At 41.4% G+C, this 10,530-nt stretch overlaps 1 protein-coding gene across 2 annotated transcripts in view; it reads left to right on the top strand.

Moving 5' to 3' along the window:
* The first annotated feature begins 392 nt into the window (after positions 1 to 392).
* The window catches only part of LOC117435163 (acid-sensing ion channel 2-like), a 656,265-nt gene continuing 646,127 nt past the window's right edge, over positions 393 to 10,530 (top strand). The window contains exon 1 of one of the 2 annotated variants that reach the window (XM_059002992.1): positions 393 to 1,944. In XM_059002992.1, the coding sequence (XP_058858975.1) occupies positions 1,381 to 1,944 (564 nt within the window). In that variant the 5' untranslated portion in view covers positions 393 to 1,380. The remainder of the gene's footprint in view (positions 1,945 to 10,530) is intronic. The other variant, XM_034058165.3, reaches the window with a different exon arrangement.

Genomic DNA, 10,530 nt, shown 5'->3' with positions numbered 1-10,530 from the left:
TCAATTTTTAAAATGTTTACACCGGGCTGTGCATATGAGTACCTGCATTTTTTTGTTGAGAATTTCACCCCTGGGAGTGACGCAGCAAGAAACCCGATTTAAGCTGCCAGTGAGTTACAAAAATGCAACAAAGTCAATTAGCACCCTTGATGTGAGATTCATCAATATAAAATGTGGCTGAATGCAGAAACATGCTTTTCACTACCACCCCCTTTTCCTGTCTCTTTTTTTAGCGCTCTCTCTCTCTCTCTCTCTCTCTCTCTCTCTCTCTCTCTCTCTCTCTCTCTCTCTCTCTCTCTCTCTCTCCCCCTCTTCCTGTCTGCCTCAAAGCTTGCACGGTGCCCAGAACACTAGCACTGCTGGAAGCTTCTTCTGTGTATCTCTAGATCCTGTGATGGATTGAGCTTAAGCCTTCAATCAGACATGTGGCAGCTGCAACAGATCTATGATTTACTCGCTTGTGTCAATTGTTTTCAGCATCAAGTCCTGAGCTTCCATAAACACTGTTAATTTCTCCAAAAAAACTAAAAACAGTGAAAAAAAGCAGCTTCTTTTTATTTTTTTCAGTCACTGACATCACAGAACTCTCACTGCCTGCAGGCTTTTGTATGCTTACAGACACTAATGTGGTGAGTCCAGGCAGCCTATTTTTTTTGCTTGTGCTGTGTCCCTTTTCCTAGTGCAGTTCTGTGTTGCCTTTTTCTTTTTAATTTCCTCTGAATCCTCGTCATCTGCTCTGTGAAAACCCCCTTTACACTGAGGAGAAGGAGAAGAGGGGTTTTGACGAGCTCCACAAAGCTTCCAAAAGCTGAGTCCGGCAGCTATTTCGACAGTCTAGGAATTTAAATAAAGCAAAAATAAATAGATGATTCTTATTTTCTCTCTCTTTTCCTCTTGCACACTCTTAATAAATTAAGTTCAAGGAGGCTGGCTGTTCCCTGTGGATTATGCACTAGTTAACTGGCTGCAGACTGCTTCCTTGCTTCAAAACGTGCCATCTTGATTGTCAGGAGGAGGTGGAAGTGATTCAAGTAGGAGAGAGGGAGAGAGGGAGAGCGAGAGAGATACAAAAAGGTATCTTTTCATTGGCTGTCACTTCTTTCCCTTTGCGGAGCTCACCTTGGTGGCTTCCCCCGATACAGACGCCTGCCTCCCTCCTTCATGGTGCTGAAGAAGTCTAGAGGTAAGAGTTTGAATAAGGAGTAAATATTTACCGGCAAGTAGGCTAAAGACCTACTGAACTCAGCAGACGTTAATCTCTTGTGGACCACAGTTTGGGGGGGGAAAAGCTTTCAACCTTTTTTTTAAAAAAAATCCCCTTCATAAAGGATTATATTCAGTCTGGAACCTTGGAATACAGCGTGGATTATAAAAGAAGGAATGGATCTGAAGCAAACCCCAAGTGAGGGCAGTGTGGGGAGCTTTCAACCCACCAACATCCAGGTTTTCGCCGGCAGCTCTACCTTCCACGGCATCCGGCACATTTTCGTCTACGGGCCAATGACCATTCGCCGCTTGCTCTGGATGGTGGCCTTCATCGTCTCTCTTGGACTGCTGGTGGTGGAGAGCGCTGAACGAGTGGCCTACTTCTTCTCCTACCCCCATGTCACCAAGGTGGACGAGGTGGTGTCTAACAGCCTGGTCTTCCCGGCCGTCACCATCTGCAACCTCAACCAGTACCGCTTCTCCAAGCTGAGCCGGAATGACCTCTACCATGCTGGAGAGCTACTGGCCCTGCTCAACGTCCACATGGAGATCCCTGACCCTCACCTGGCCGAGCCAGAGGTCCTGGCCATCCTGAAGGATAAAGCCTACTTCGAAAACTACAAACCCAAACCTTTCAGCATGCTGGAGTTCATGGAGCGAGTGGGACACGACATGAAAGAAATGATGCTGAGCTGCAAGTTTAAGGGCCAGGTGTGTACCCACCAGGACTTCAAAGTGGTGAGTCCCTGACTTCCTTTTATTCTGCTGCTGTGTTTGATAACAGGGTAGAGCTACCAAGTTTTCAAGAACATTGAGCATCAACATACTGGGGAGACCAAAGGGACTCCTAAAACATTACTTTGCATGGGTACATTGAACTCATTCTCAGCAAACATACTGTAAACTGTGGCTTGGGGATTGATTAAAGACTCCATTCAAACAGGATCAAAACAGTGGCATCTTATTTTGATACAGCTGAGAAATATCGTTCTCAGAAGCCATTCTGAATGAAATTGACAGTTGCACAAGCATTTCTGTCCCCCTCCTCTCCCATTCTCCCCCCAGGTATAACTGTATTTCTAAAAGAGTACACACCCATTTCTGCCTCTGCCTTCCTTCTAATCTACACACCACTCATATATATATATATATATATATATATATATATATATATATATATATATATATATATATATATACATTACACTTCAATCATTCGATATGTATATATTTATTACAATAATAATAATTCAAAAGTAATAATCAGTAATACTGTATATCCAGTCTGGATACAACAGGTCAATCACTAGAAACAATTATAGACTAAGTATGAAATATAATTTATAATCAGAGAGCTAATTTAATAATGCGCAATACAGTTTCTAAAGTGATTATTATGAAATTGTGTTTAAGTTGAAAAGATATATACATATATAAATATATATATATATATATATAGAGAGAGAGAGAGAGAGAGAGAGAGAGAGAGAGAGAGAGAGAGAGACTTTTTTTACTTTTAAGGGTCCTTTATTGAAACATTTGGAAGAAGAACCATAAGAAAAACAGTAAAAACACAAAAATAGAAAAGATTTTACTGATAAACAAGTTTGTATAGTAAAACAGATCTTATTATTTTTTGTTTTATACACACACACACACACACACACACACACATAAGAACATAAGAAAGGTTACAAACAAGAGGAGGCCATTTGGCCCATCTTGCTTGTTTGGTTGTTAGTAGTTTATTGATCCCAGAATCTCATCAAGGATCCCAGGGTGTCAGCTTCAACAAAATTACTGGGGACCCTGACAATTCTCTGTGTAAAAAAGTGCCTCCTATTTTCTGTTCTGAATGCCCCTTTATCTAATCTCCATTTGTGACCCCTGGTCCTTCTTTTTTCAGGTCGAAAAAGTCCCCTGGGTCGACATTGTCAATACCTTTTAGAATTTTGAATGCTTGAATCAGATCACCGCGTAGTCTTCTATGCTCAAGACTGAATAGATTCAATACGACATGCCTTTTAAACCCAGGATAATTCTGGTCGCTCTTCTTTGCACTCTTTTTAGAGCAGCAATATCTTTTTTGTAATGAGGTGACCAGAACTGAACACAGTATTCTAGATGAGGTCTTACTAATGCATTGTAAAGTTTTAACATTACTTCCCTTGATTTAAATTCAACACTTTTCATAATATATCTGAGGATACTGTTACCATATAGGTAATTTTCCATTTTGGATCTTATTATAGACACAGACACAGACATTATATATATATATATATATATATATATATATATATATATATATATATATATATATATATAATGTCTGTGTCTGTGTCTATAATAAGATCCAGATCATGGAGAAATAAGCAAAGTCAATTTTAATTATTGCTTTCAACAACAATTTCAACATTAATGCAGTATTATAGATTCCCGACCCCTGCAGCTTGTTTTTCCTGGTTTTCCAGATTGCTAGTTTTCCTTGGCCAGATATAAAATTAACTAAAGCACTTTTAAATCTTGTCCTGTGACTGTAAGGGAGGTTAAAAATGAGTTCAGCAACTCAGAGACAAAATTAAACAAGGGGTCCAGCCTTCTGCACTCAGTAAAATGATGAAACAGTGTTTCATCCTGTCCACAAAAAACACAGTCTTCGCTAACCGCAGGGTCAATACGATGGACATGGCACCCAGTGGTGATGCTTCCATGGAGAATGCGCCACTGTAGGAACTCCAGGCTGCAGTGCTGTCTGCACAGTCCACTTGAGCCCTCCACCTGGTGTCAGGCACTGTCTTTAACGCATTTACATGACACACTTTAACACAGAGTGTGCACAGTAGAGGTCTTTATGGGTCCAAATTAATCAACCCGACCCGACCACGAACTGACAATTATTTACCCGACCCGACCCGACCTGATGTAAATTTTTTTGTTATTAGACCTGGATCCGACCCGGCCCGAAAAAATAGTGGAACGCTTTTCCTTTCTCCAGCTTAGCATATACACTGACTAGATACAGTATTAAAGCAGTGTTTTTTTTTATCAGTCAACCTGGAAATCTGGCTGAACTACAGACAGTGTTTATTTCATCATGAACCTACACAGAAGACTGTACAATTAAATATATAATATGTTTGTGTAAAAGATACAAAGATAAATACATTAACTGAAAATCAAATGAACGGAAGTACGATCTCATAAATGCATGATTTTATTACAAACTTAACACAAGAGCAAATGGAATTGAGATGTAACATTTGTGTTTTGCAAAACTTGTTTGCCTTCTTTGTCCACAATAACAACAAATGATTCCCACACCGCAGACTTGCATTGTTCTGTGAGCTTTTGTTCATGGAATTCGCTTTTCTTAAGTTTTTCTTTCATGTCCTTCTTAAACAAATCCATATGACTTTGAAGAATGATCTAAAAGAAACACCTTCGATATGGGTCACTTGTCTGCTGCTGTGCTCTGCAAGCCATGTCATGTGCTACTGCCAATCTATGCAACAGGAATTATAAACAATGATTTTTAATAGTAATCGACAGTTTGTGTATTGCTGAGTAAACAATATCGGACCAGACCCGACCCAACCCGTGTGTTGCTTGACAATTTTGCACCCGAAAACCCATTCGGTACGGGTTGGGTCTCGGGTCTGGGTTGACCCGTGAAGATCTCTAATGTACAGCTCCTTTTTTTCAGAGTGTGCAGGCAGCTATTAAGTCTATCAATGCAGTACAATCCCTCCCCGAGGTCCTCAGGAACACTAGGGGACACTAGGAAGGAAGGGCAGGCCAGCTCCTGCTCAACAGTGCCCCCTCCAGCTAGAGCCTGGTTCAGCATCTCTCTAATCCTGTGGGAGAAAGAGCTTTTTCAGGGCATTCTCCAGAACTCTGAGTGAGTGAACTCCCAGCTGTCTGGCCAGGCCCCCCACCTCCCAATGTTCACCAGCAGTAATTCTTTTAGTTTTGTAATGCCCCCTTTCGCAAAGCTAGAGCACAACACTCCAGATTGGAAATCATCTGCAGGGAGCAAGGAGTTAAAAAACAGAGGCTCCTCCAGCAGTGTACCTGCGGTCAGATACTTCTCCGGTCTCTTCACCTTCACCATTTGCCAGGCATTCAACATGTTCCTGTAGAAGTCTGAGGGCTCGGTGGTGTTTAGCTGAGACAGATTTATTAAGAACGGTTGCCAGTCCCAGCTCAGCCCCCTCACTCTGTGCAGGAAGGAGAAGGCGATGTCTCTCCAGCTCAGCTCAGGTAAGAACAGCAGTCGCTGCACTGCTTGTAACCGGAAAGTAGCTACACGACTGCGCACATCCACTAGCCCTTGACCCTCTTTGCTAGGGGGCAGGTACAGGACGGCTGGCTTTAGCCAGTGATGACCACTCCAGATAAACTCCAGTAGCACTCTCTGCATCTCATTTATCAGCCCTGGGGGAGGGTGTCCAGGCACACCAGCCTGTGTCATAGCATGGAGGTCACCAGATTGTTGATCATGAGAACCCTCCCCTTGTAGGACAGCTGGGGTGTCAGCCACCGCTAACTCTGAAGCCTCCCCCTAACCTTTTCTTTTAAGTCCTCCCAATTCTTAGATTCATTCTGCCGTCCTCCCAGATAGACCCCCAAAACCTTGATCCCAGTCTTCCCCCAGTGCAGCGGCTGTGGGAGTGCGGGGGGCCAGCTCCAAGCCACTCCCCTGACAGGAACGTGCTGCACTTCTCCCAGTTCACCTTGGCCAATGAGGCTTTCTGTCTCTCAATGCTGACACATCAGCGAGACTGGTGATGAGGATATTGACATCATCAGCATAGGTAGACAGCTTGACTGGAGGAGCGTTAGGTGCTGATGGTATTATCAGACCAGCCAGCCAGCTCCTAAGCTGACAAAGCAGGAGTTCAATAGAGATGGTGTACAGCATGCCTGATAATGAGCAACACTAAAAACATTGTTATACAGCATGGAAGTAAAATAAATAAAATTAGGCCCAAAACCAAAAGATTCCAATATGTTGACAAGATACTTGTGACCCACACTATCAAAAGCTTTTTTCTTGATCCAGACATAATCCCCAAATCAAGATTAAAAAGATTACTAGCAGTTAAAAAGTCTTGAATTAAAAAAAATGTTGCAGTATGAACCAGGATGTGAATACATTCCCTCAGTCTGTTGGCCAAGGCTTTAGAAAATATTTTGTATTACGAACACAAGAGTGAGACTGGGCGCCAATTCTTCAGTTCTTTTAGATCTCCTTTTTTAGGTAACAGTGTAACTACGGTCTGACGACAGCTCAGAGGCAGCTCCTGCTTCCAAACACACTCTTGTAAGACCCGGAAAAGGTCTTCTCCAATCACTGGCCGGAGCTTTTTTTATAAAACTCTGCCTGAAGGCCATCAATCCCAGGAGCTTTCCCTGGTGACAGCTGAGTGACTGCCTCTGTCAGCTTCTGCCCTGTGTGAATCGAGAGTGGATAAGGGAACCCTTCACTCTTTCCTCTAGCAGACTGCTCAGATTTTCTTTTTTCTCTATTAGAGACTGGAAGATGTTTTCATCACTATTGAGAGTTTCTTTTCTTAGTATCTCTCTCTCAAGCTCTTCAACTGTCTGGTTCAAAGCCCTGGTTGTATTTAAAGTATATTGCTGACAAAAGTTTTTAATTTGTATTTTTCCAATGTCCTACCACTGTCGTATACTGCTATATCTCAACCTCTGCTGCCTCCAGGAGATCCAAAACGTTTTTAAAAAACTAAAAACTGTTTGTCTTCCAATAATTTGGTATTAAAATGCCAATATGACATTGAGGGAGCAGCAGAAGGCAGGCAAGACACATAGTAAGCAAGACACAGTGGTAATCAGACAACACAGAAGGAATGATATTACTTTTAAGAATCTGATTAAGATTTTATTTGGAGCAGTACAATCTGTCCAGCCACACTTTAGATACCTTATTATTATTCATTTTAACCCAAGTGTAGTGCTTATATAAATTCCTCCAGACATCAACCAGGCTTTAAACTTTTAAAATAGCTGACAGTTCTTTAGAAGACTGGGGATGTGGCTCTTCATGATTCCTAGCAAAATAATACAATGTTCTGTACAATTAAAATCACCCCCCACTAAAATCATATGTGCAGGGTTACAATTAGATAAAATCTGACTTAATTGACTTAAAAAACCTCTTTCCCTGCCCTCATTTGTTGCATATCAATTAATAAAAACAATATCAGTACCTTTAAAACGTGTTTCTATCTTTAAAAGGCACCCTTGAATTTCCTCACAAACCGATAAAATGTCTATTTGCAGCCCTGGGGAGAACAGCACAGCTACTCCAGCACTCTCCTTCCACTCGCTCAGCCACTCACTCTCATTCACACTTTCCGAGTGTGTTTCTTGTAAAAACATCACATTTGCTCTGTTCTGTGTGATGTGCACTTTTATTCACACTCCTACAACCATTAATATTAAAAGTGGCTATTTGAATTTTTTTCCATAGGAAAAAAGGAAAGCAAAAACAAAAATAAACAACCAAGAAACTGATGGAAAAGTCTAAATTAAATAATCCATTAATTTATCTATAGTTGGTTTTTAAACAATACAGTTTCTTTTGGTCCAACTCCTCTGGCTTTTTCATCGCTACTCTTGCAGATTGAATAAACAGCTGAATATTAGAAAAGAAAGGTGCTAATTCAGTACCCTTTTCCCTTTGGTTTTATCTAGAAACACTGATCAACAAAGTAAATTTTACTCTTACCAGGCGGGTTGGACAGAGCCTCATCGAGCAGCACCGAGGAGTCAGAGAGCTCTCCTTCATCCATCGCTGATATCACCGATTCTTCTTCAGATTCCTCATCATCATCTGCAGCTACTATATCCGGCAGCATGTCCTCTGGTCTGGTGCTGGACTGAACAGCAGCGCCGTGATCCCCTGTCCCGGAGCTCTAAGCTGCAGCAGCGCCACTGCCCTGAGAGAGTGTCTCAGAGTCGCAGATAGACTGCCCTTCTTCAGCTGCTTTCCTGGGGTGGCAAATTATCTTTTTCACTTTTTTCAACCAATTGGAAAACTGACTCATGTGGATTATTCACTGTTTCAGTTACTGTTTCTTTATTATTTTCGATCCATGGCTTCAGTCGAGGTGACGACAGCATTGACGGCTGTGTCTGCTGCTCAGCCCTGGGTGCTTGTCCAAACATTTCATCCGTGCTTCCGAATATAACATAATTGCCGTGAATATTGAAAGTCCAGGCAACTTCAATAGGCGAGTTGGGGTCATTCAATAATATGAAAACTTTTCTCCTAAAAGACATTACATGTTTAACATCTGGGTTTTTTACACCCGAGCAAAATGGGGTTGATTGAGAACATTATTTTTCTGTATCGTAGCAGTTCATTAACAATCAGATCATCTTTAATGAAAGGTGAGACATTTGAAAAAATAACTTTAGTAACAGGGAAAGCTAAAGGTAAGACGCTGACAAAACTCTCTTTGATCCACAAACCTTCTTCAACAATCCTGTTCACGAACAGTTCATTGCTAAGAAAAATGACAATGGCTTTATTCATTCTTGAAGCAGATTTTTATATTTCCGGATCCTATCTTTTCCGCTACTGCAAACAAACACTCCTCCACTGTTAGTGAATTGTCTGGAATACATTTAAAACCGTGCATGCGGGTCAGCGACCCAAACCTTCTCGATTTGGAACCCATGACGGCTCCAAACAGGAGAAAACACTAATCAAATAAGGGAGTATAGACACTTTCAGGACACCTTATTTGTATTGTTTAAAGCACATATTTTTTAGTGCATTGGTTAATTAACAAGATGTATCAAGATCGACTGAGGAAGTGATAAATTGACCGAGTGTAAAGTAGCGCTCTGCCGCGGCACACATTTTACCCCATCCTGAATGTATTAACTAGCCCAAAATTAATGAGGCACGGTGTAAGCTGGCAAATTTAAATGCGAAAATCCCGCTGTGCCGGTGTTCTGAAACCCTCACAATGGGCTACCCGTAGCAGAGATTAACAGCTAAATCTGAATAATAGCACCTCCAAATGGGCTACCTCAATTGAACAATAGGTAGGTCATTTAGAGAGGCAATGACCCGTGTTGAAGTGTCTTGACTTTATATTATGTTATTATTATTATACTACAGATAAAACTAAATATACATAATGAAAAGGATATGATGAACTAAGTTTTTTATACGACCAATACAAACTATTGCACATAATGAAATAGCCGGTATCGAGCTATAATTCCATCCTCAGGGAGATCAGAGAGGGTAATGCAGACCCTAAATACTCTCTCTTCTTCTCAGTACTCTCCCTCTTATCCTGGGTTGTTCAGGGAGGTTAGGAGCCTGTACTCTCCATTGTAAGAAATGCCCCTGAAAATTCAGGATATCACGTATTTCACGGAAATGCCTACTGTGAAAAATATGCATTCTGTTTTCCTTACAGTATTTTACATTACTGTACTCTTCCTACATCTCTTACACCTCCCCTGTTGATTTCATACTTTTATCAAGTAGAAGCAGCGCTGCAGTAGCTGTACTCGGTCTGGCGTCAATGCCGTGCATTTGGTTACTACGGCAACAGGGTCAAACAAATACCAGCTTCATGATTGGTGAATTCCTCATACCGTACAATGACATTTCTACATACAGTGCCTTGCGAAAGTATTCGGCCCCCTTGAACTTTGCGACCTTTTGCCACATTTCAGGCTTCAAACATAAAGATATGAAACTGTAATTTTTTGTGAAGAATCAACAACAAGTGGGACACAATCATGAAGTGGAACGAAATTTATTGGATATTTCAAACTTTTTTAACAAATAAAAAACTGAAAAATTGGGCGTGCAAAATTATTCAGCCCCTTTACTTTCAGTGCAGCAAACTCTCTCCAGAAGTTCAGTGAGGATCTCTGAATGATCCAATGTTGACCTAAATGACTAATGATGATAAATAGAATCCACCTGTGTGTAATCAAGTCTCCGTATAAATGCACCTGCACTGTGATAGTCTCAGAGGTCCGTTTAAAGCGCAGAGAGCATCATGAAGAACAAGGAACACACCAGGCAGGTCCGAGATACTGTTGTGGAGAAGTTTAAAGCTGGATTTGGATACAAAAAGATTTCCCAAGCTTTAAACATCCCAAGGAGCACTGTGCAAGCGATAATATTGAAATGGAAGGAGTATCAGACCACTGCAAATCTACCAAGACCTGGCCGTCCCTCTAAACTTTCAGCTCATACAAGGAGAAGGCTGATCAGAGATGCAGCCAAGAGGCCCATGATCACTCTGGATGAACTGCAGAGAT

The sequence above is a fragment of the Acipenser ruthenus genome, chromosome 28, assembly GCF_902713425.1.
Source record: "Acipenser ruthenus chromosome 28, fAciRut3.2 maternal haplotype, whole genome shotgun sequence".
Taxonomy (NCBI): Eukaryota; Metazoa; Chordata; class Actinopteri; order Acipenseriformes; family Acipenseridae; genus Acipenser; species Acipenser ruthenus.
The sequence above is the reverse complement of the archived record's forward strand: the minus strand, read 5'-3'. Positions and strand labels throughout refer to the sequence as shown.